General features: G+C 42.7%; 1 protein-coding gene across 3 annotated transcripts in view; it reads right to left on the bottom strand.

Moving 5' to 3' along the window:
• Window positions 1-26,092, bottom strand: part of na (sodium leak channel non-selective protein na) — a 59,832-nt gene that overhangs the window by 24,452 nt on the left and 9,288 nt on the right. For 2 of the 3 annotated variants that reach the window (XM_089546002.1, XM_089545999.1), the window contains 19 exons: window positions 25,898-26,043; window positions 23,915-24,057; window positions 22,899-23,003; window positions 21,828-22,049; window positions 20,073-20,240; window positions 19,116-19,175; window positions 18,869-19,000; window positions 17,214-17,351; window positions 17,042-17,116; window positions 16,395-16,526; window positions 14,873-15,072; window positions 12,825-12,929; window positions 12,344-12,526; window positions 11,254-11,433; window positions 11,023-11,143; window positions 9,060-9,191; window positions 5,805-5,972; window positions 4,269-4,373; window positions 2,322-2,425 (listed from right to left, as the gene is read on the bottom strand). In XM_089546002.1, coding sequence (XP_089402128.1) covers window positions 2,322-2,425; window positions 4,269-4,373; window positions 5,805-5,972; window positions 9,060-9,191; window positions 11,023-11,143; window positions 11,254-11,433; window positions 12,344-12,526; window positions 12,825-12,929; window positions 14,873-15,072; window positions 16,395-16,526; window positions 17,042-17,116; window positions 17,214-17,351; window positions 18,869-19,000; window positions 19,116-19,175; window positions 20,073-20,240; window positions 21,828-22,049; window positions 22,899-23,003; window positions 23,915-24,057; window positions 25,898-26,043 — 2,619 coding nt within the window. Of the gene's footprint in view, window positions 1-559; window positions 681-2,321; window positions 2,426-4,268; window positions 4,374-5,804; window positions 5,973-9,059; window positions 9,192-11,022; window positions 11,144-11,253; window positions 11,434-12,343; window positions 12,527-12,824; window positions 12,930-14,872; window positions 15,073-16,394; window positions 16,527-17,041; window positions 17,117-17,213; window positions 17,352-18,868; window positions 19,001-19,115; window positions 19,176-20,072; window positions 20,241-21,827; window positions 22,050-22,898; window positions 23,004-23,914; window positions 24,058-25,897; window positions 26,044-26,092 lie in introns of all 3 variants that reach the window. The other variant, XM_089546001.1, reaches the window with a different exon arrangement.

Raw genomic sequence — 26,092 nt, 5'->3', positions numbered from 1 at the left:
TCTGAAAGCAAAAGGCACGGCTTCAGAGATGCTATATCAGTCAGCTAGTCAGCAATGTCACCTCAAATAAAGAAGTTCCTGGTAAATTTGCCCAACTCATCTCACCTGTTCTTCTGTTTATAAGGCAGTTCAGAGAGCTTGATGTTCTGATGCAAAGACAGTGGCTGAAACACAGCCTCTAGAGAAATTACCAATGCCATGCTTCTTGGATTACAAAAAAAATGCTTCACATGAGCAGACTTTTAATGTCAGGTTTGACTGCATAAGTTCTAGTGGACACTTCTGCCAAGGCCACATCAGCAATGGAGGTTTTAGTGGCTGTCACACAATTAGGTGTGCAAGGCCCATGTTAAAAGCGGTAAACAAGAAGCTCCGTCAACGCGGCACTCGCTGTGCCCCGTTACACAGCTGCAGTTGCTTTTGCCAGCTTGCTTGGCAGTCGGTTTAGTGAGAGCGGTTTAGTTGGCCGGCCAGCGGAGTGCACACGGTGCATGTTCCTCCCAAGAGGACACCACGCGAGCCATGCTGGTGCCTTGCATCCCTTGTGCAGTCAACTCACACGGCTCACTTGCTCGATAATAATGTCTCTGACATCAGTATAGCCTTCTAAGGACAGCACCTCAAATAGGGTGAGCAGAGCGCTGCCTAGGTTGTCGAAGTTGAAGTTTCTCGGATTAGCCCTGAAGGTAGAGGGAGGAGCACAGTGAAGGAGGAGGGGAGGGGAGGAGGGGTTTCATTTTTCCAGTGTTCTGGGTCCATGGGTTCCAGCAGATGACAGGATCACAGGAGTGCCACATTCAAATGCACACTGTATACACAACAGCAAGTCACACTATGTGCCTTGTTTTCAGGTCTGTGGCTAGAGGTAAAGTAAATTTGCTGAAAACGTGACACACAAAAAAGTCTGAATCGTCTTTTCTTGGGCTAGTCGGTTTTTCATGCTGTAGGTGTTAGCAGCGCACACAAAACAAGGACGGACAGAAAAGGGAACGAAACACAGCGCTGCGTTTCGTTCCCTTTTCTGTCCGTCCTTGTTTCGTGTGCGCTGCTAACACCTACAACACAAAAAGGTATGCAACAGCAGTGAACTTATTATTTTTTTTTCTGACACTCTGACCTTATCATTATACTCATCACATTTAAATGAGACGTGCTTGACAACAAGACAGTGCTGTCAATCAGTACTCAATTGGTCCAGTTTCATTATGTCTCATCTTTTTGCACTTTTTTCCCTCCGCAAAATCTGCCTCAATTATGCAGTATAATTTCTGTTAGCCTACAATGACAACACAGTTGCACACTGTTCGCAATATATTGTGAACAATTTATGCGCACCTCATCTATTTTATTACCTTAAACATTTAATTCAACCCTGAAGTAAATTGCAGAAAACAGGATGATAGGTGAATGAAGTGAACATTGTAAACACGCCACTGTTAGCTTACTTCATTCACTGTTTTGTTTTCTACGCTTCATGTCTACCACAAGACATGATTGCCAATTCACCAAAATCTGTGTCAAGTTTAGCTAAAATCAGATCCAAGGCTATGCAACCTGTTCTACATAATGTATACCTCCTGTGCTTTTTTTTAGTATACACAAGCAAGAAGGTAAATAAGTACTGTCTACATACACAATTCAATCTGGGTTTATTCCTATGTGGCATCTTTCTTAAACTTCTAAGTTTACAATGCCCTGAAAATTTAAGCATTGCATGGTATGGTAAACATGTAACGCTCTCAATACTGACAAGCACAATCGACCATCCAGCATCTTTCTGCCAGATTTCAGTGTATACTACACTTGGCTATATGCCATGGTGGTATTTGCATAAGCGATACCAGCTAGCTGCAAAAAAATACTGTACCAATGTTGATGGACTGCTGTCTCTGAGGGCAAAGAACCTGTGTTTATCACTTCACAAAACTGAAATACCTAAAAAGGTTACCTATAATAGACTATCTCAAATAGTAGAAAGATAAATATGCCATGGCATGCCAAAATTACTGGCAAGCCTCTCGTGAAACCCAAATTCTGCTTTTGCACCAGGAACTCTTTGCACTACAAGCCTGCCTGGCTTTAATGACACCAGATAACATGCCTAGTCTTAACAAGGTGAGTGAATGTCTTCATGCTGTGTATGCAAAGATGATCTTGCATACAAATGAGTGAGTACAACTCAGAACAAAGTAGACGGCATTTGATCCGCAAAGGTTTAACCTTACCGGAGATAAGACACACATGATGGGTGGAGAGAATTACTCTTTCGAAACTTGCCACAGATGTGCAAACAAGTGCATGTGCAGAATCAGAAAACGTACCAAACACGAGGCACCAGGATTACAGGGTAGGTGTCATTTTCTGCTGGCTGGAGCTTCATTTTGGTTACAAAGACCTTGCGCATGAAAAATCCAACACACTCCCTCTGCAACAGAGTAACGTGCATGAAAGAAAAGATGGTGATGTTTGCAAACTTTTATTCATTATAGCAGTAATTATTTCTTCTGTCAAGGTGCTGAAGCCTTACTGTAGCAATAAAGAGCTGTAGCTAATATAAATTGGCGCAAGAAGGCAATTCCGATGACTTTAATTGCTTTCAAAATGCTACAACTCAAAGCCAATTGTAGCCTTTGTATGGTTTTCAGTCCTCAGAGTAACCTTTAGAGCAATACTGAACTTCATCAACCAGAAATACAAGTTACTATGTTACTTACGCTACATTCGTATTTCTCGCAACATTTTAGGAGCTTGTAATATAGTTCTGATGCCAGACTAAATAGGGCTCATGGTAATGCACAAACTGTGCATACAACAAAAGCACATAATTAAGCTTTTAACAACATTTTGAATTATATTCTGTCTTTTTCAATTACAGCACAAAACCCAAAACACGGCAATGTTTTTTTTTTTACACCAAAGCTCTTATAGCTTTGGATTAGGCATACACCCCTGCGCTCTAATGTGGAATCTACAGCGTCAGCTGCAAGATCTTAATCACTTAGTGAAGTGATTTAATTTAACTTTATTATTGATATGAATTTTTATTCAATTAAATCAAATTAAACACAATCTGCTACCTGCCAACTGTGGCAGGTGGCAAAACTGAGAGAGGAAAATTCCCTTCTCCATGTTTTGGGTAGAAGAAGGAAGGGGAAAGCGCAAGAGGCAAGAGAGATAGAGAGAGGCTAGGTGGCAACAGGCGGACACATCAAATTTTGCTGATTCACAATAGCGCAGCTCGGCTTTCTTTTACGGCTGACAACGTAGTAAATGATTAAATGAAAACTATAGCAGCTTTGCCTGATTAATGCACTAAGGCAGTAAGTTTAGCTCTATAGATTTTTTGTGACATAGCTCGAACTTCAACGCACAAGTGATTAACTCAAGAAACAAAAGTAAAAAAAAAGTGCACAAAGCACGCGCACACGTAGTACACACAGTGAAGCCATGAACTTCAGGAAAAAACAGAAAGAAAACTATGTAACTAACCCTGCTAAGAAACGTAGACTAAAGCAAGAAAAATTAAGTGCAGACATGGCATGGGTAGCGTCTGCGAAGAAGCACAAGTAGACGGTTGCAGCTAGCTATGCTCTTGTCCTGGCGATGCTTCTGCCTGGACACAGAAGACAATAAATCTAGGTCTTCAGCAGATGGAGGTCTATGTAGCTCCTGTTTGCACATTATTAACAACAGCGCAAGGGCAGACACGACAAATAGAAATACAAAGAGACGGGACGGATGTGTCACATCAGCACTTCTTGCGCTGTTGTCAATAAAGAACCCCAACAAACTTTCCCAGCTATCAGCATTAATCCTGTTTGTACATCTCACTAGGTTCCATAAGCTCCTACAGAGTCACCCATCCAGCACTCAAATCTCAATCAAGCATGACCCTAATGGCCACTGGTCACTTTATTAAGTCACTCTGTAACTAGCAAGTAAAACTTGTGGCCATGTTTTTAAGCTTCTTTTCTTTTTTTACCTGTGTGTACTGTTGCACTGATGAATGACAATGTCCAATTGTGCCATGTTTGTCCAATGTCAAAAGTATTCCGCATATATATTTCCGCCCTTTCCGCAAGAGCATGACATTCAGTACAGAGAAGTAGCTTACTAACCTGCATGCACACTGTCACAATGCATGAACTTACTTTCAGTTTGAGTGACATGTTATTCATTGCAGTGAAATTTCATTAAAAATCAGAGCTTTTTTTTATAGCCACAAAAGACTACTGTAACACATAGCTAAGCAAGAATAGATGGCTTACCCTTGTTTTGATATCTGGATCATTGCAGCGTGCCAATCGACCTCCAAACAGATGCACACCATAGCACGCAAACACGAACATGAGCACAATCAACAGAATGGAGACCTGCAAGAAATGAGCAGTCTCAATCTGTGCAGTGCTAGTACTCAGTTCCCAAACACTTTGCAGAGTACATGCATGATTCCACATAAAATTCACAATATAATTAGCTTAATCAGTTGAACCGGTTCTGAGTACGGAGCAGTTGCTTTCTGACAATTTCTGCTTGTTTCAATTGCTCACAAATGGAAATGGGCTGGGATTTCACTGCAGGTACAAGCAGGGTTTTCATCACAAATTTTAGCATGTGTTAAACACGTCAAGGGCACAAGCTCTTTTACACAACATATGAGATTAACAAATTTCAGCCAACACCTTCACCAGCTCTTCCATTCTAGGAAACTGCACTATGTGAGCATCTGTATAACAGCCTGCCCATAGCTTGAATCTGAATTTTCATACCTCATGCTCATAACACCCCCAAGATGAGACAGATGCTTGCCATGCTAGTAGAAATGTTTAACAGAAATAGGAGAACAATTTTAAATTTATTTCGGCAATCAGTACTACCACTCAAACCAGTGAGAGACACTTGTCAAACTGCATTTCTTAAAAACAATGCTCAGTAGGTATTACTAGTGGTGCTTAGACAAAGAACAGCAAAGATTATTACACAGGTAATTTCGGATTAGTTATGCCAAACAACTGTGCCCATACACCAGCTCCTGTTATCGCTGTAGGTTTATTTGCTTGCCTGCTTATTCAATGTAAGCACCTACCAATAGCAAGAAATTATTGTTTTGTGTGCTGCACCAAGCACATGTGTAGATTTCAGTAAAAAACGCTTGCGTGCTAGTTGGTGCTGCATGATTAATAAGACTAAGGCACAACAATCATAAAACTTGGGAAAATGATCCCAAGTGCCACTTCTGTTTATTAGTAGAACAGATGCACATATACTAACAAGTCACAGGGATCAACCTAAGCAAAAAATAACAACTCCATGATACAGAGGAGTTTATTCTTTTTTTCAATTGAAAGATCTCTAAAATTAGCCTAGGTCTTCCATTCCTGCTCCTGTCGAGAATCTTTGCCCTGTCAAGTAGCGGCTTATGTCTACACATACTAATGTGTGCCACCAAATGTGAGCATCTTCCGTGTACGGTGCGATGTCAGTGCACACTCAAGAACCCCAGGTGGTGGAGATTATCTGCAGCCCTCCACAACAGTGTCCCTCATAGCCTGAGTCACTCTGGCACCTTAAACCCCACAAACCATAAACCATTTCCTTTCTTTTTTACTGTTAACTGCTGTTACTGCATGCACATATATAGTACATCCTCACCAGTCAGAACATGAAATCAGAGATGACAAGGGCAACGAGTACTTATACAAGTCCAAGTGACAACAACCAATCGGACGTACTGACGAAAAGTGTTGTAAGGAATCATAGCTGACGAGAGGTAGGCACTGCAAGCGAGTGAGAGTAATACTGACCAGCAGTATTTCCTTGAACCCGCGGCAGAGCTCGCAGACCACCTTGCGCATGTGGGGCACAAGGCTGAAGATCCTGAGCGGCCGCACACAGCGCAGCAGCAAGAGCAGCTGTGTGCCTGACTGGGGCGGGACTTGTTGGGGCATCCAGCACAGGAAAACCAGGCTCACCTGGGACGAGAGAAAGGCCCAAGATGAGAGGAAGTCCCAAACTGCACACTGGGTCCCAAGTGCCACACGAATTTTTTTTCAGTCGCTGCACGACACGCGAGTGTCCTATAAAATGTGACCCAAAGGATGTACAGGTGCTGTTGCAGATAAATGGAACATGGTTCTGACACCTAGGACTGCTGACTTTGTGAAGCTTGGTCGGCATTGTGTGCCTACGAACGAGTGTTTCACAATCACATTTGTGCACCATAGCCTTTAAATTTCAAATAAGCTGGGTGCCAACTCTTTCACCATGTGGAACTGTGTTCCGTTAACTTTTGATTTGGATTGATTTTTTGATTTCTGGGGGTCTAACGTCCCAAAGCAACTCAGGCTATGAGGGACGCCGTAGTGAAGGGCTCGGGAAATTTCGACCACCTGGGGTTCATTAACGTGCACTGACATCGCACAGTACACGGGCCTCTAGAATTTCGCCTCCACCGAAATTCAGCCGCCGCGGCCGGGATCGAACCCGCGTCTTTCGGGTCAGCAGCCGAGCGCCGTAACCACTGAGCAACCGCGGCGGGGCCGTTAACTTTTGACACCACCAGTACATAATACAGAGTTGAAGTAAAGCAGCATTGTTGCTGCTCACAGAGACCAAGCACGAGTATCTTTTATTCCCTGCTGATTTAAAGGGACACCAAAGGGATAAAGAACGGGAACAAGATCTGCTATTCTGATAGATTATACTTTAGAGACACTTTCTTTTTTACTGCACGAAAAAGTGACTGTGGTGACGAAAATATGGCAGATCAAGTACCCGACTTTCTCTCCACGTAATGTGAGCGGTGTTACATCTTTTTATATGACAACTTCGAAGCTGTTGGGAAATCAGGGAAAACAAATGTAAATGTAACCAAAAGCACATGGCCTGCTGATCAGCCCTTTGTTGCAATATCCATTAAAGGTGCACTGAAGAGGAATCTGAACTCGTCTTTTTGCTGCGGAAACTCAATCTACACGTTCCGAGCATTCTTAGAAACTTTGATTTATGGCCCTGTGTGGCCGATTTCCCTCATTAAATCGAATTAACGTCCGGCTCCAGCCTTTTTTTTTTTTAATTCCGCCTCGTACGGTGGGCGGAGTCGACCGACGCGGGGAGTGCCTTTCACCCAGTCCCGTGGCGGCTTGCCGCTCTGCCATCGGCGGAGTAATACGTAGTAGTCCGTAGAAGCAAATAGTCCGTGCGTATTTTTATTTCTGCGGGCTTATTTTGCGGTTATATTATCTGCAAATGAAACTACTTATTCGCGGAAACCTAAAAAACAAAATGAAGCGAAAGCAAAGCCTCCACGGAGCTGGCTGAAAGGCACTCCACGCATTGGTCGACTCCGCCCATCCTACGAGGCAGAATTCAAAAACAAAGGCGGGAGCCGAACGTTAATTCGATTTAATTAGGGAAATCGGCCACACCGGGCAATAAGTTGCAGTTTCTAAGGATGCTAGGAATGTGTAGATAGAGTTCCCGCGGCAAAAAGACGAGTTCAGATTCCTCTTCAGTGCACCTTTAATAGATGGTGCCATCACACTTTTTACCACCCTTCATGCTGGAAGCCGTCTTTTCAAGATGTGGCAGTTTCTTTGTTAGAAAAGAGTACAAATGACCTCGACAGCTTGTGTTTGGCTTGTGCTTCTGAAGTTGCTGTGCATGATGGCTTCAGGGCAGGTTGTATAGGTAGCGTGTGATGTGAGCACCTGCTGTGATCATTTACTCCTAATTTGACACTTCATAAAAACAGAGCTGCACACGAAAGCGATGATCCAGTCAAGGCTAGTGAAGAATTCACTTGGCGGGGCACATTCACAATTCTCAATCAAGTCGCAATGGGCGTTGCTACGAGTGTTTAACTTTTACGCAATTCTCTGGTTCATCCGAACTCTGTTCTTGGTGAAAACAGTGGAGTATCTGCCATCACAGAACACTAATCTCATAGTTTAGCAAGCCTTTGAGTTACCTTTGACTCTTCCTTTAGATTGGCTAACATTAAGCATGTAACTCACTTTATCAACCACTGAAGACAGGCAAAAAGTTTCAGTTGGACAACTACAACTGTGCAACAACAAAGAAATCAGAACTGGTGCAACTTATGACAAAACAGCTTTATCCTCAAGTGCTTATCTATTTTTTTTTAACACCCTGAATAAAGCATGTGAAACACTGATGGAGCTGAAGACAACAGCCACTTTCATGCACCAAAAGCAACTGCATGTACTGTGTGTCATTGGCCAGTAAGGAAAGCACTGCTAGGTACGGAACATAGAGAACACTCTCTCAAGGCTAATATTTTATATATGGCACAATTTTTTCGTGTCAGAGAAAGCACTTCCACGACAAATATATAGCTTCAAAAGTTGCCCAATAAATGGTTTCATTGATATTCTACAACCTTCCAGCAAAATTTATCAAAATGTACCAGCAGTGGTGGGAAAACTGCATAGCTTTATTTAGTACATCAGTGAGCTAAAAAAAAAAATACGCCAGCACCAAAATAAGATTGCCTCAGTTTCATCCCTGTGACACATAAAAACTTTTCTTGATTTCTTGATACCTCTCACCCCATAACTTTGGACACAGATTTTAATAGTACACGGGATACGACTCATAAAAAACGCACAGTTGCAGTGTATGGTTTCAAATTAAGAAGAACATTTAAAAGGATGATGTTAATGACAGTTTGCCGATGTCTGAATCAAACAAAAATAATACTGCTAATGTGCTGACACAAACTGGCATTGATGCATAGCTCTGCTGCTCCTTAATGCAAAAGGGCAAAATCAATGTAGCATTCCTCTATCCGAATTCTTCTTAGGGGTTCCCCCAATATGTCTTGCATGCGATGTAAGACAAAAACATAATACGCCAAATAATTACGTGTAACCTAATATATCTATAAGCAGAAGATGCTTCCAACTTCCATTTCATGCTATAATGCATTACTTTTACTGTCTGACAATGAAATAGGACAAAAAGCATTAGTTTCAGCACCTCTCATGATTAGAACCTTTCCTGGAAAGCTTATCCTTGCAGATGCAGAAATATCTTACAATGAAAATGAAAACATCTCCAATGCCTCCGATGTCCTTGATGAGGGCCTTTGGCGTGAAGAACAATCCATCAGCAAGTGTCTTCAAAGTCAGTTCTATGCTCATTGCCACTACAAAAACATATTCTGCAATCTGTAATGAAAAAAATTAAAAAAAAAAAAGCGTGATTAGATATTCTATCAGCAGCATAAACATAGTTCACTTCACTGTCCATTAAATGTGACAGCCAGAAGCAGCTGGGAGTTTGGAGAACTAAGAAAAATATACATAAAGTTTGTCTTTGTTCATTACAGTCAAATCATCCAGAGGAAGGTAAAAAAAACCTTCAAGAACTGCTAACCTTTCCTAAGCAGAATGCCAAAAGGATAACATGGAAAAGGCTTCAACAAAAAGACCTGCATTTAGACATAGCAAAGTGATGGTTTATAGTTTATGGGGGTTTAACATCCCAAAGCAACTCAGGCTGTGAGGGACACCGTAGTGAAGGGCTCCAGAAATATCACCTGGGGTTCTTTAACATGCACTGACAATGTACAGTACACAGGCCTCTAGAATTTCACCTCCATCCGCGGTGGCTCAGTGGTTATGATGCTCGGCTGCTGACCCGAAAGACGCGGGTTCAATCCCGGCCGTGGCGGTTGAATTTCTTTGGAGGAGAAATTCTAGAGGCCTGTGTACTGTGCAATGTCAGTGCACGTTAAAGAACCCCAGGTGGTCGAAATTTCCGGAGCCCTTCACTACGGCGTCTGGATGCTGCCTGCACGGGTGATGAAGCGACAGCAGCTGTGGTGGACTCCTCTTTATCCGCCCTCCTCACACTACCTCTCCCTCCAGACACGTCCCCAGAGGTTGCAGAGGAAGCCGCCATTGCACTAGCTATCACTCGCACGGAAGCCCGGTATATATTAAGTGACTCCAAAACTGCGATTTTAAATTTTGCTCGAGGCCGAGTTCATGTCCCTGCTTTTGGCATACTGGACTCGTCCGATGCACCCCCGCCCCGCCATGTGGAGCTGATATGGGTGCCTGCGCACTCTGGGAATCCCGGAAACGAGGCTGCCAACCTTTTAGCCCGAGGTTCTTTAAAACGGGCTCAGGTGGCCTCGGATCGGGGATTCACGAAGGAGCGCATGCACACATTCAGTGAGCTGACCCAGGCATACAGAGCCTCACGCCAGCTCTACCCCCCGCCCCACCCCTCCCTAGACAACAAACACGCAACACTCTGGCGCAGACTACAGACACACACTCTCCCCTCACCCCTTACCCTGGCACACTATCATCCCTCCTTCCCCACTCCCGCATGTGTCCTATGCCCAGAACCCTTCGCTTCTTCCCTCCACATCCTTTCCCTCTGCCCGGCGGACCCTCCCCCGCGGGACCTAGAGAACCTCAAGACCTGGGAGGACTGGGAGACCCTGCTGCGCTCGGAGGACCCGGCCGTGCAGACCATCGCCACCGGCCGTGCTGCCAGTGTTATGAACCTCAGGAACATAAACACTTGAGTGCAGTGGGGTCGTGTGGGGACCCTGGGGTGTGCCCCGAATTCCTGTGTAAATAAAGTTTTTTCTCTCTCTCTCTCTCTCTCATAGCCTTAGTCGCTTTGGGACGTTAAACCCCATAAACCAAACCCAAACCGAAATTCAACCGCCATGGCCCAGATCGAACCCGCGTCTTTCAGGTACTTAGTGAAGTTGTGGGTATCAAATCTGTGCATAAATACTAAATTAATTTCCTAAATTAAGCTTTAATATGAAGTTCATTGAGGTGTAATTTTACTGAAGTCTGTGTACAAATCACAGTTCAAAACTGTTTTTTCACAAGTGCTATTATCAAGTACCAATAAGAAAAAAACAGTTGAATTTGAGCTCACTCTTTCATAATCTGATCTTAGCAACTAACACAGTCCAGTGGCCTTCTGGAGACAAAGGTGCAGCTGGCATATGTAGTTCAATGCCTTCACCTGAAGCATCGGTGTGTTCATGATGCGCTGTGTGGGTGTCTCCATCATCATGGACACACAAGACAGCGTGGTGACGAAGATCATCATCCAGTCAAGGTATGTGACTAGTCCAAGCAGATTGCTGCAAACAGCAGTGAAGGTCCTCTGTTTACTCATCTGCTAACTACATGCAAACTACATGTGTGGCGCGCGTGACCCATGTCATGCAGGGTAGGTGAGGAGAGCACTCACTGCACAGCCTTGTACTTGATCTTGCGCTCCTGTCCAGTGACAGGGTCCCTGAAGCGGGGGTCGTAGCGGGCGTACACAATGGTCTGGCAGATCTTGCGGAACTTGCTCTCCCTGCCCACGACGAACAGGGGAGTGTCAAAGTAGGGGTGGTTTTCGCGGAGGTCCTCTTCCCGCTGGTTCCTGCACGGAGACGTTGTTGCTATTCACTACTCATAGCTGTGGTTCTGATGAAGAGGAGAACACTAGGCTCGTGCACAAAATCAAGAAATAAAACGTCCAAACTGGCTCCAACCTGTGCAATTTGGGAAATTGACGAGAAAAAAAATATACTGGATGAATGATGTGGCCCAAAAGGGGCATATTTTCTAGCAGAAACACAACAGTCTGGTGCGAGGCTCAGTGCTACTCTACCTGAACCTGCTATGCCTACCACAGTCGAGCCCGGATATACTGAACTTGAAGGTGACTGCGAAATAGTTCGATACATCGATAATTCAATATATATAAAAAAATGGCAATAAATAAGCTTATCTGTCATAAAGATGCAAGAATACATTGCACCCACATTAGTGACGCACTTCTTGCAACGAGATGCTGTCCGCCAGAATGCTGGCAGTGCACCACCCGCTAGGCGTTGGTAGGCCCAACCTGCTTCGCATCAAAGCCGCTGTGAACAGTGCTCTCAAACTAGCCAATGCCACTCATGAGATGTCTAATCCGGTTACCAGCAAACCATAAACAGAATAATCGCTAATTAAAATTAAGGTACAGTTGGTTCCTGCAACATCAATTAGTGAAGCATGCCATGCGAGAGCTGCCTCTAGGTTTTAGTTATTTAGATTGGCTTCACCACATGAGGACCATGGAACTGAGTACAAGACACCCAGATTTAACTTCATCACGTGGTTTCACAGCACTGGTGGAGCCAACAGGTTCAAAAAAGGCCGCGCAGCCAACCTGTCTCCACATGCGCAAAGTGATCGAAGAGGGCTGTTCGGAGAAATGCTGCTTGCAGGGGCGCGGCGCACAGCTCGGTATAGCTGGGCTCAACTGTAATGCTTTCCAAATGCCATGCGAAAATGCAAATGACCTTTTCATCTCAGCTTGTTGACGCTTCTGCTGCAGCATCTTGATGTCGAAATCATGCAGGCTTCTGCCTGATGTGGCAGCATTGACAGAACCCATGTCTCCATTTTCCTTGAGGTGGTCGTAGGTCTGCTTCATCTTCACCGAGCCACGAACGGACCTCCGCATGCTCCTAGATCGGGAAAACCTGCCCACACATGGCAGCATTCAAGCCACACATCAAATTTTGCACATCGCAAATTGATGCATTATTATGCAATATTTGTCTCCACAAATCAAGAGACAGCACAAAGAACACAAAACAAGTTGATCCTCAGAAGTTAGCTTTCTTTCAACCAGAGTAAACATTCATAATCTGCTCTGTTAAGATATCAGTCTTGCTGGTTAAATTATACTATTTGGTATTTTAGCAAATCCATATATTTTGCCTAAAGTGATAGTATGAAAGCCATTCGTGGTGTAATGGACGACCCTCATTCACTTACCTACGATCCAATCTCATGGGTTGCTTCTGGGTCTGCTTCTGACCTTTGACAGTCGCTGGGACAGGTCCAGATTCTCCATCCAATAGTCGTTGATTGTTGGAGTCACTGTTCAGAGAGATTTTATTTTACTTTCATGCCTGGTTCACTGCCCACTACCTTTATCTGACGTTTGCCCGAGGTTAAGCTACTGAAACATATGCATAAAGAAGCTTCATCTCAATCCACAGCCAGCAAGAGCAGGCATCACTACAGTAAGACGTGTGTTACAGAAAGCACTTTTCAGCAGTGTAAAGACATTTCCTTGCAATTTCAGTGACTAACGTAAAAGAAATGGCGGACGATCTAGCGTGGTTAGGCGAAATGTGAATCAGGTGTGCTAGCACTTCAGTTTTCACTTTGGTTTTGGTTCGAGGCTTGGTTTTCAAGGTCAAGCAGGCTTTAGGCAAAGATCGGCATAATCGGACTTAAGCTCCGCCTTAAGGGTATGAAGCGATAGCATTAATGGGTTAATGCCCATAAATGTGGAACTAGTCATTCTCTACCTTACATTGATAGATGGCTGGGAGCCCCCATACCGCTCCTGACACAGTGGTGCAGCGGTTAAGTGATGCACCACTGCCTGCGATGGCAGGTGCTGCCACCTGTGTGAACCAGGCTGCTCTTCCCGAACAACCTTAAGGTCACAGAGACAGACTTCCGACATACAAACATCAGCGAAATCTGAGATTAGGGGTTCTAGTGCCATTGCATTAAAAAAAAACTACATTGCCAGCTTTGCATGCCCTACCGAGACTGCCAACTACTCGCAGTGCTTTCAATGAAATAAATGGTGTTTTGTTAGCCAATGTTGTCACTTCTGGAGCAATAAATGCTGTTGAAGGTCTTTTTTTTTAAAATACACATTTTATTGCATTGAGGTTCTTGTTCTTAGCACGCCTTCGTCTGAGCCTGTATCAATTAATCCCCAGTCTTATCTAAAATCAGCTGGTCCCAGGAGGGAGTACCACATGTGACATCAGATGGTTGCACGCAATGCCCAAATGGCCTTTAACTTGCCCAGGTTGGGAATGCATGTAATGCACTACAATGAGGCTGCTTTCGCCTGGAACCACACGACATATGAATGTCTCAATTACGTAACCTATCAACCTGTAATCGATTTTCCTACTCATACTAGCCACACATTACCAGTGTCAAGCTGAATTCCAGCCAATCGCTGATAGAATCATTCAACTTCTAGCAAGAGTCTAAAAGAAAACTGTTCACAGTTTCTTCACAAAAAAAGAAAGAAAAAACTTTGGCTTAGGTGGCAACTGATAGCCAGCTGGAACAAGCAGCTTTACACATCCCTACAACTAAATCTAATCACCACTGAGTAGGCATTTGACTGGGATGAGATAATTTCTACCTGACACCAGAACTTTTTCAGTTGCAACCAGCTAATCCTAGTCGATGCAATCTAAAGCCAGTCAAAAGACAGGAAAGAGTTTTAACTTCAGTGCTTTATCCCAATGTATTTATGAGATGCTAATACCATTCTTGTTTTATTACTTGATTCCTTCTTTGTCTAGGCCACACGTGTTACATGTGTATCATCCTGTTGTTGAAGCTTCAAACTGCAGGCAATGAAACTATACTTGTGTATACCTTGTGTTCTTGCCCACTCCTGTAAAAATCACAAAAAGGGATTGACAGTATTCCGAAATATAAACGTTGCTGGTCACATATCACAGGACCCTGACCAGCAAGCATCAGTAACTAACCTGGGGATATAAATCAGACTTGAGAGACTTCATCAGTCCACTAGGCAAAGTGCTTTGCCCATGCCTAAAATACAGTATATGGCTTACACTATGGTTTCAGTGCAGTAGCCATGGTTTACAGTGTCTTCCTGGTCGTTATCAGCTTTGTGCTCCATAGCGAGACTATGCTACTGAAAGTTTGCTTTACCACCCCAACTAAGAACGAGCTGCCAAACCTATAGGCACAGATCTGGACACAGGTACAAGACTAAGGACAAGCAGGCAGGCAGAGAGTGTGGGACTCACAGAACTATGCTAGTGACGCTGACTTTCTTGAGCAGACTGGCAGCATTGCGACCCTTGCTTGGTGAGGACAGCAGGTGGATGGGTGGCTTCTTGCGGTACGTCACGAGGTTCTCAGGTAGCTCAGCGGCCGCTGCCTTCTTCAGCTCCGAGCACTCCTCGGGCAGCTCCTCCGCAAACTGACGCATAAAGCTCTCCCGAACCTGCGAGCGAGTGCGGGCATAACTGATGCACATGTGCCACATCAAAGGCCCCGAGCTGCAAAAGCTAATATAACTACAGTCAAATCCACTTATAACAATACTGAAGTGCCATGTAAATACCATTGTTATAACCAATAATTGTTATAACAGGGTTGTGCCGAAAATACCATAGAACACATGCAAAAGCTGACGGTGCCGCAACTGACCATTGTTATATCCGATATATTGTTATAACCGGTATTGTTATAAGTGGGTTTGACTGTACTAGCTTGCTTGTACTTCATGAGCTGGCTCAATAACTGCCTTGATGGCACCAGAAGGCCTTGCGATTTTGCAAAAGCTATTCATGCTACGGTAAACTGCACACTGATAGACGTAACAGAAACAGAAGTAGTGGTCTAAGGCCACATTACGGCCCCAAAAGCAGTGTGCTCTAGGCTGTCTCTTGCATCCCTAGACTTGTTTTTTTCTGTCCCACCCAAAGCTCCTCTGCATTTAGCACAGAATGAAGCAAGCAATTGGGAATAAACAGAAATGCTTCACATTGCTGGAGGAGGAAAGGTAAAAGAATAAGCTACAGTTGGGAATCACGCAAACTTGCCATATCCTGTCTCTCCAGGCACCCTTGTCTCAGCAGGATTTTTACAAAGCACTACAACAGCATGAGTTCTGGCAGCACTGCAACTCAAATGTTACCTCTGTTGCAATGGGAACAACCAGACACTGCGTTCTTATTAAGATGCAAAGCATGACACGTGCGAAAATATGTGCGTTTATCTCCCCACATGACAAAAACATGGAACTTTTATGTTAGCCACAGATGCAATTCATGGTTTGGTTTATGGGGTTTTAACGTCCCAAAGCGACTGAGGCTATGAGAGACGCCGTAGTGAAGGGCTCCGGAAATTTCGACCACCTGGGGTTCTTTAACGTGCACTGACATCGCACAGTACACGGGCCTCTAGAATTTCTCCTCCAAAGAAATTCCAGCCGCCGCGGCCGGGATCGAACCCGCGTCTTTCGGGTCAGCAGCCGAGCACCATAGCCACTGAGCCACCGCGGCGGCAGATGCAATTCATGCCTACTCTCACAAGCCAAGAACAACTTTGACAATTTGACTCTTTAAAATAGCCCAAGTTGTTCGTAATACTAGCACATTATGCAAAGACAACTGATTTTTACAGAAAATCTTAAATACAACTTTTTTTTTTCTTGCACACCACGACTTTTACAGCTAAAGAATGACTTTTGTATGGTGGTCGACATAAGTTTCATCACTGGCAGGTTGTCAGACGACATGAAAGAAGGTGGGCTGCACTTGCCTTGGGCACGCCAAACTCCGAGGGTGCTCTATGGAGTCGTGTCATTTGTGGGCTGTCGGCAAACTTTTCAAAGAAGCGGAGCCGTATTGGTAAGCCGTCAGTGATGCCCGCACTTTGTTCTCTCGCTTTCAGCTGCAATGTGCGCAACAGCAGTACTCTCGGTTGGCATTAGCTTGACTAGCCAAGTCACGAAGTGAGATGTACAGTCTTTGTCAAAAGTAACCAGGCTGCACGATTTGGTTCTCAGTCGTATAGTAAAGCTATTATGCCAGCCCTCAGGCTTCAAAATCTCTGTATGGTAAGGAGAACCCCTTCCCGCACCTTCAAAGAAGTTGTTGATCTTTAGAGAAGACGTGAGGGGTCTACTATACGAATGAGAAGCAAACCATGCAGCCTGGTTACTTTTGACCAAGACTGTACCAATGTTAATGAGGTACTACTTGAGATAGTAGTACAAGGTAGTATTACTCGACATTAATAGAAAACAACGTTTCCTCGTTATGCAAGCATTAAAATATGCAGCTAGCATGAGAAATTTTTATTCTAAAGCTTTATGTAAATATGTATAACTGGATATTCGCTACTCATGCAAACAAAACAACACGTTGGTTGCATAATGCAATCAGAGATGGCCATTCGGTACTCACTTGTTTCAGCTTCTTAATGTCTTCATCTAACTCCAAGTTGTCAAGAATGACAGCTACAAAAAGACTGAGCACAATCTAGAGAAAGGCCAGTGAAAGAGAACAGCTGCTATTAAAAAAAAGATCACCTTTTGCAGTGTGATTAAAGTACGGAATGAACGTTGATCTCTCTTACCAAGGACACAAAGAGGTGATAAAGGATGAAATAAATGGCCACAAGTGGCCCAATCGTTTTGCTTGTTCGTAACATCGTTTCGTTCATCACCTCAACCCAACCTTCTTGGGTGAGGATTTGGAACATTGACATAAATGCCTGAAGAAGAAAACAAGAAAAAATAGACAGATGTATGTAAATTTTTTTTCTCAGGGGTTCATTTATTATGCTGGAGTGGTATAACATGCCAAGTGAAAAAAAAGAACTGACTCTTGGTCCTGTCTAAGGCTCTCATAACACTTTCCTTACATAACATGCCGAACGCCTCATTCAATAGCACGACTTCTGTTCGTTACATAATGGCAAAAAGCACTGACTTTGCCAAATGAAGTTATGCAACAAGAATGCTCAAACAAAAATCAGAACACGTAAAATACAGCATTCATGCACTAAAAGCAACTTTTGTGCATTACACTTCCAAGTTTTCCCCCAAGTCTAAAAATCAATGCAAAACCTCTTCTGCCTTTCAGACAAAAAAAAAACCATGGCCTTGTTACTCTCGAAGGTTTTGCAGAATACGATGTTCACAACAGTACTGAGCAGTCCGTCAAATTCACAATTTTAACACTGCCCACATTTACCAAGAATCTGCCCAACATTACAGAGCTGTGGTTTCTGTACACACTCCTACTGCAGCTAAGCATTTTGATTTCAGCTGCAGTTTTGAAAGTCATAGCATAATCTAGAATAAAAAGCTGCATAGTTGCAATATAGCACAGCTTGCTTACATTTTCATCCACAAGTCTGCACTCATCCCTGTTCCTGTTAAGCAGCCATTGAGTAAAGGGCTGCTGATCAGGAACATATATCCACAGCAATGGCTTTCAAAGCCAGCCATATGCAGATAAGATGGCGCCAATAATACAGTACAGATGAAGTCAGTTACTAGTGCACAGTTTCACTGGTGATAAAAATAACGCAGAGTAACAGTCCATTCAGTTTAATTTAAGCTCTTATTTTATATAGTAGCATATACATTTAAGTTAGTTTAGATGATGCTGCATTTCAAAGAAAATAACATTTGTTTTGATCACCGCATGCATCTCCTGCCCCACACTTCCTAGTGACAGTGCTTCAGGGTCAACAATCGCTTGATATGTAAATTCAGAAGAACTTTTAATGGTTGTTGGGGATAAAAAAAAAATATGTAGGAGGAGGTCACAAGGCTGAAAACTGCAGGCAAGACCAATATTTGCATAAAAATAAGAACTAAGCGAACTTATGTGGCTTACATTTAGGAAGCAAAATGTGCACAGCAGAAAAGAAAATAGCGACATATATGTGCACATAGTGAAAAAATTATGGTTAATGCCAAAATTAAATATGTACATATTTTTCAAAAGCAATGCCCACTTCAGCTCAAATATACAAGATGTCACCTCGTATCCTTTCATTCCAGATTTAGAAGCCTCAAGAATGCCATTGGAGAACAAAGAATGACGCTTATATCACACTAGATGTCCCACTCAGGGCGAAAGCATTGCAGCAGAGTTACTTCAGTTAATTACATTTCAGCATTTTAGGGACAAATTAAGTCCAGTAGCGACAGCCTTCAATGCAAGCATTGCTAATACAATGACACCAATGGAGCTGCCACAGGTTCCTCTGCAGCTTACCTCTGGAAATGATTCGAATTTCATGAAGTCTGAGAGGCAGCAGAACAATTGCATACTGATGCTAGATGTGATTAGCAGTAAACACATGGTGAATATGATGAGGCTTCCCAATTTCTTGCCCGGACCAAAAATCTGAAATGACAAACATATGAAAGCACAGGGGCGACAAAGGGTTTAGGAGGTGGAAAAGAAATCAGCATGCCTGCTTTGGCCTTCACACACGCACAATGCGAGGGAACGAACATACCTTGTAAACAAAGTCTTCAAGCACTGGTGATGCTTTTATAAGCCTCACAATCCTCAGAACCTGCACAAGAAAATGGAATTTTTAAGAGCTAAATTACCAATGTACATGTTGCAAACAGATCTATTTTACTTCTATAAGCCTTTTACTTTATATACCCTTCTTAACACTGACACAAGACAAACCCTTCTAATTTAAAATTCACCATACTTTTTCATGCCGAAAATGCTAACTTTTTCAAGAGTTCATTCTCATTGTTCTATTAAAAAAAAATCAGTCAGCTGTACATTAGTATGGCAGGTGAAATATTAAGCTGGCAATCAAATGGTCCCAGTTAAAGTGGTTTATAACACTATTCTTAATTGTATGTAGTAGGTAGTATGATTCCATTTGAGCACAGTTTCAGTTAAGCTGGTTTCGCCTGGAAGCACCCAGTGCCAGCAGGCTCTCCTGGAGCTAACCAGAAATTCACAATGCTTAGTTGGCCTTCAAATGGTCCTAAGTGGAACTGTTTGACTGTTATTTTATTTCCCTTCCGAAACACCTGGATTTAGGTTTGAGCTAAAACCAGCTGCTTTCTATTAGTCCTGCAACTGAGACCAACTTGGCATTTAAATGGAACTAGTATCTAGCTTCCAGTTGAGACCAGATCTATGGCTACCAGACCACAGCTGATACCAGATGAAATGAACAGAATTTCTAGTTGAGGATTTCCACATCAGACGACAGCCAGCCAACTATGCCTGCATGCTGTTCAACTGATTTTTGCCAGTTAGTTGACTGGTGTTTTAAACGTCAGCTCAAGGAATGGAACAGAGTGATGCACAAAGGCAGAATTTTCCTGTGTGCTCTTCTTCAATCCATCACTCTTCTTTTTAGTGGAGTATTTAACTTCACCTAATGCAATTCAATGCAGCATAATTACGTGATGAGAAATGCAGCAAAGCCCCACACACACACCTGAAAGTAAGTCAACTCGGAGGTGAAGAACTCTGGGATGAGATGCAGTGTAGTCCCAATGGCCAAGATGAACTCTAGCTTGTGCAGGGAACGCTTGATGTATCCATGGAAACCAAGGCACCAAATCTTCAGGAGTACTTCCAAATCAAAGAATATTGTGAAACCAATCTGCAACAGGCACGCAAACACAGTGGCTCAGTACGCAGAAACATATCCATACCAAGAGTTAAAGGCACCAAAGAAACAAGCAAGGCAGATAATCTCCAAAATACTCACTCAAACATTCTCCATTATTACTGCTACACTACGATATGATCGTCAGGGTATTTATTCACTTTAATATTTTTCTTAGAAGAATGCCAGTCTTGTTTGATACCTGCTGCTGACATAAAAGATAACAGTAAAAATTCTCAGAGGCAATGAGTGAAAACCTCTAATTTTCAGCCAGGAAAAAGATATAAATTATGTACGTAATTAATGAACTGAGCCGCATGATTATAACTAAGATAGAATTAAACCTGAATTTTTCAGAATGGTCAGCTGAAACAGATCTCACACCAGCAAACCTATCATGCGGTACGAAGTGTTTCTCACAAACATGTCACATGCTTTGGGTCTAAGCTCAGTAACATATTTATTGACATGTGACATTTCTAACTTGTGCCATCAAATCGTGGAGTTCATATCGGAAGCAAGTTTAGAGTTTTCTCAGGCATGTTCACTAACACTTGCTAAGCCTGCATTAATTAGCAGCCACAGCCTTATCAAAAGTGCTGTAGGTCGTTTTGGGATTAATGACCTCTGAAACTGAGTAGTGTTGTTCCTGTGCTGACTCTCTTAACAGTGAGCTTGACAGGCAATGAGTGTTCGACACTGGCTACACCATTTCAGATCGCAACACATTCAACGACTCAGCATACTGAGGTAAGTTTCTAGATGTCATGTGACTCAGTAACAACAGAAGACATCTTTACCACTGACCAATCTTGGCCACACTGCTAATGACTACTCATAGGAAATCACAAAGGTTGCTTCTGAGAACAGGAAGCACAGCTCAGATGATTACCACAACCTGAAATTTCGGTTTTGCTATTCTTATTACTGCAAATCTGACTGAGGAAAAGACAAGCCGCATCACTTTTCAACAGTGCTGCAGAGAAGACAGGTGATGACTAACCCTTTGAGGGTCGAATTATTTTGAAGAAAACTTTCCCAGGTGGTCAAATTACTTTATTGCGGATCTTGAATCTACAAAATGTATATAATCGAGAATAAATAGTAAAAAAAAATTAGGAACAGTACTTTGGTGACAGCATCACTCACAACTGGAAAATGTTCAATAATTTCACGAGCGACGGTGATAAACAAGCTAAGAGCAGCACCAATAAAGATAGAAATCAACTTCGGCAGCCCCTGCAAGATAGTGCTGACAAAAAAAAAACTCAAATTTCGCGCGACTCTGTTGCGATCACGCGGCGAAACCAAAACTACAAAAGGGGTGTTGCCGCAGTCTGTGCCACCACGCTAAAGCTAGACATAAGTTCTGCTTATCTCCGTAAGAAGGCAGCACAAAATTCAAACACTTCTTGTAAGTCCTAAGAGGTGGCAGCACCCCCCAGTGAGCACGCATTGTTCTTTTGGCGCAAAATTTCAAACGGAAGATCGAAACCGTACCCGTACGGCAAAGACCTTGCGGGACAGAAAACTGCTGCCGTACATATACGGCAAAAACCTTCAAAGGGCTAAGGATAGTACCTCGGCAAAGTAGTAGGTCTTGAAAAATTCCTCCCGTGGTCGCTCGTCGTGCACGAAGGAGATGCTTGCGGCCACAAAGGCATTCGCCACATTCACCATCATGACAATGACCTGAAAAGCAGCCGAGTGGATGGCCACTTGGAGGCATCGCGGAGCTTTACCACGGCCTTTGCTCTCGTCTACCGTAACCAGCTTCCAGCCAGAGTCGTCCCCTTTCAGCACCTGCAACACAGGGACAGCGCAATCAGTCGCGTGGCACGCACAACGTCTCCCGCATGGAGCTCAACAGGTTAGGCAATACATTCACACAATCGCAGCTCTACGCTATGCCGCGCTTGCCTTGGAATCCAGTCTGCTAGCCTTAATGACCCATTTCTTCTTGATTTCAACTACAATATCATTAACTCGCACTTGTTCCCTCCCCCATTCTGTTCTCTTCCTGTCTCTTAACGTTAGAGGTATATCATTTTTCTTTCTATAGCTCGCTGCGTTGTCCTCAATTTAAGTTGAACCCTTTTTTGTAAGCCTCTGTGTTTCTGCCCCATAAGTGAGTAAGGCAAGGTACAGCTGTTATATATACTTTATACTGCAACCTGTAACTGCAAAATGACTTTTGCAGTGCTTGTCGTTGTTTGCTGTAGCTCACAGTACCATACACTAAAGGGTTTTTTTTAACCAAAACAGAAAAAAAGTGTTCTGGGAAATTCGCTTGCCACCGACTACAACTACATGCCTCAGTTCCAGTAGTACTTCAACTAATTTCGTGTCCGCAATATTTCTGCTTGACTAATAAAAAGCCCTAAGGTTAAAGACTGATTATTTCATAGCGTAATACGTGGGACAGCACCATGTGTTGTGTTCCATATCTTGGGCTATAAAAGTAATCCATATTTAACCATGAACCAGCTAGTCCCAAAGAAAACAATGGTAAAAGCTATAAAAACATTCACAACTGATAGAATACACTACACCAATGCAATAAACCTCGAAATTAATTCACTGTTCAAATAATACACAGGTGCTGCGTTTGAAAAAGTCTCAGCATTAGAAGCTAGACATGGTTCTTCTTACCTGGGGTGTTGATTCAGTTTGAATTTGGACCCTTTCCCCCCACATTTGTTGGAATTGTACTCGAATCTCGTTGAATGTTTCAGTGATGACCGCAATGAACACATTCTGCAAAGGATAAAGCAGATAGACATTACTGATAGTGATACAGTACTTTACCTGCCACAGACACAAACTATAACGAGGATCTCAGAGGGCTGTTTTTGTCATGTCTTAGCAATGCCAAAAAAAGCCAGTTTGTACACCCCACGTAATAATTGACTATGGAAATTACAGGTCTCTCCTCTTGCGTATGCCTTCTGTGAGAAAATGCTTTATGCTCAGACAAGCAATGCTGCTATTCTGCTGCCATCCAATCAAGTGTAATTTTCTTCGACAATACGCATTGTTGGTTGAGCTGGTTTGTGCCAAATAACAGATGCAGTGCAACCGAGACAAACATGAGAAGAAGAAGGATGGGTGCATACTTATAACTTTAGATAAAAGCAGAAACACATTTCTTCACAAAAAAGATGAGTTCCCCCCCCAAAAAAACAGCACATAAAACTAAAGCGTGGAGAACCCAATGTTCAATTTGCGCATAGCCATCAGCACACAAAATCTAAGTGATTTTTCTTGCACAACTAGCATGTAACCAACAAGAATGCTCATCATTTTGTATGCACATGAACCAGCACATACATGTCAGCAACACATCAACAGCATTACACAACAGTGTCCCTGTGTTGTGCAAGCTCTTCTTTCTAGATAATAGTTCTCCCAAGACATCCATGCTCACAGCTAAAAAACCTGTCTCAAAATGCTTGTACACACTGACTAATTAGATAATTGTCCAACAGTGTTTTTTTGCATCCACAGTCTTGGTGAAGTGTCCAGTGGCTGAGGCTGTACCTTACTAACTACAAGGTTCTTGACTGCAACTTTTTAACTGTTATCATGAATGAAACTGCGACCCTACAGTATTTTACACACGTGCACAAATCTGCATGGTCGCACATGAAGACCATCTGACGACTCACTTTGACCAACCATGCGAGAAAGAAGATCATGGTGGTGAAGTAGAAAGTGGCTCTCCACGCTGGAAGACTATCCATGGCCTGGTACATGAGAATGGCCCATCCCTCGGGGGAGGCTGCTTGGTACACGGTAAAAAAACTATGGGCTGAAACAGAGGGGAACACGTACGTGTGACTGACTAATAGTGTGATTATTTGCTATGCGCATTCAGAAATGGCCGCTACTGAAGGTGACCTTCATTGTGGAAGGCACCCATTACCACAGACTACCATATAAACTCGTGTAAGGGCCTTTTTTTTTTAAATCCGGGTGTGAATTTTGCAAATGCTGCCCATACATGAATTACAACAAAACACATAACCATGTTTTTTTCTCAATTATCTTGTCCAAACAGTGTGCGGCCCATACATGGGTACGCCCTTACACAAGATTATATGGTAACTACTGACAGCATTGCTGGAATGCACAACAAACGTTTATTCGCTGAAAATTATAAGCCAACACTTTGTTGATACAGGAAATTTCACTTACTCTGTTTCTACATATACAGTTTATTTCATGTTATTATTATTTTGTATTTTTTGCCAAGGTAAAAATTTAGGACAGCAATCACACACAATTTCAGGAAACAAGGCTACAAACACCACACACGAAGCAGCTATGATGCAACTATAAAATCATAAAAATATCATCACAAATATGAACCTACTTGCTGGTTTCTTAAAAAATGTTGTAGTACTACATTTTCTATTTCTGCACTGTATAACTAAACTGTCATTAGCAATGTCTTTACTGCGACCCTACCAGCATAATATAACTTTTGTTTTTCATCAGCTTTGTAAAATGATTTAAGGTGAGAACTGTACAAAGTTTTCAATATTAAATGACCCACTGTGCATAATCATGATGTAATACTATACACTATTCATTATATTTCCAAGATCTCCAAAACCAAGAAGTCTGGTCCATCATTTTCACCAAATACACAACAGTTATCTGGTGTTGGGAAATTATTGTCCCTATTGAATGCAAAATTCCCAGATAGCTGGTCCAAGTAGAAGTATTGCAAGTAGCAGGGAATAGCATTTCCAGCTGGAAACAAACTAAAAGACAAATAATCCTGAGATAAACTGCAAAGGTAAACCAGAAGGAGATAAAATGCATTGTGCATTCCATGCTGCTACCAGGAGGGGATGTTTAGTGGGTCATGTAATTACAGATGGAACCAGTTCGAGTTAGGCGGCTGCACTACGTGCATTCTTAGTTCACGTCAGTCAGGGGCCAACTTGGCACTGGGTGATTCTAGTTAGGATTTGAAGTTAAAGTCAAATTTTTTTACATGTATACTCTCAGCTAGAACCAGTAAACAGCCCGCTGTGCGCAATACAGTTACAGCTGGAACCAGATGCCTTCAGATGTGGTATCCCCGCTGAGACAGCCCTTTTATTCCTAATCTGCCTGATACTAGTTAAGTTAAACCATCGTAAATGGGACCAGCTCAAGAGGAACCACTTTTACTCATAATTGTGCAGTAAAACCATTTTGACTGAGACTACTTGATTTGCAGTTTAACCCTATCGCCTCTTAAGTTTTCTGCATTTAATTATTACCTAAAATAACAAAAAGTTGCACGAGGAGCCTTCTGGTAATCTATGCACTAATTAAAAATTCAACAGTGATATCTCTTAATGTATTAATACAGCCTATTTACAACAAAGCAATTTTTACTGAATAAACATAAAACTTAGTTGACGCAAGTGAATTCTAACTTCCATTTTTAATTAATGCACAAACAAACAAAAACTTTCTATAAAAGTTTAATGTGACGCCTCCTAATTTACTATTAATGCAAACTACAAACAATTTGATTATGTAATTCAATTGAACGAATCGAAAATCCATAACCCATAGCAGTGGGCATCAGCAGTCTACCTGACCTATATACATACTCTGCTCAGCAAAAACGAAAACAAGAGGGAACGTACCGAAATCGTCGAAGCCATTGAACCCAGAAATGCTCTTTGGAAGATTCAGATCCATACACACCATTCCCTGAGGACATTCATACCCGGACTCTTTGTCCATTGAACAGTAGGCATCTGGCACGGCAAGGTCGTTCAGGGTGACCTTTCTGCGCACACACACATAAAACAGAGCGAAAGGAAACAGGGCAGTCAGTC

Source organism: Amblyomma mixtum, chromosome 5, assembly GCF_055824585.1.
Source record: "Amblyomma mixtum isolate Tamu chromosome 5, ASM5582458v1, whole genome shotgun sequence".
NCBI classification, from domain to species: Eukaryota; Metazoa; Arthropoda; class Arachnida; order Ixodida; family Ixodidae; genus Amblyomma; species Amblyomma mixtum.
This window is presented reverse-complemented; position numbering and strand designations above follow the sequence as displayed.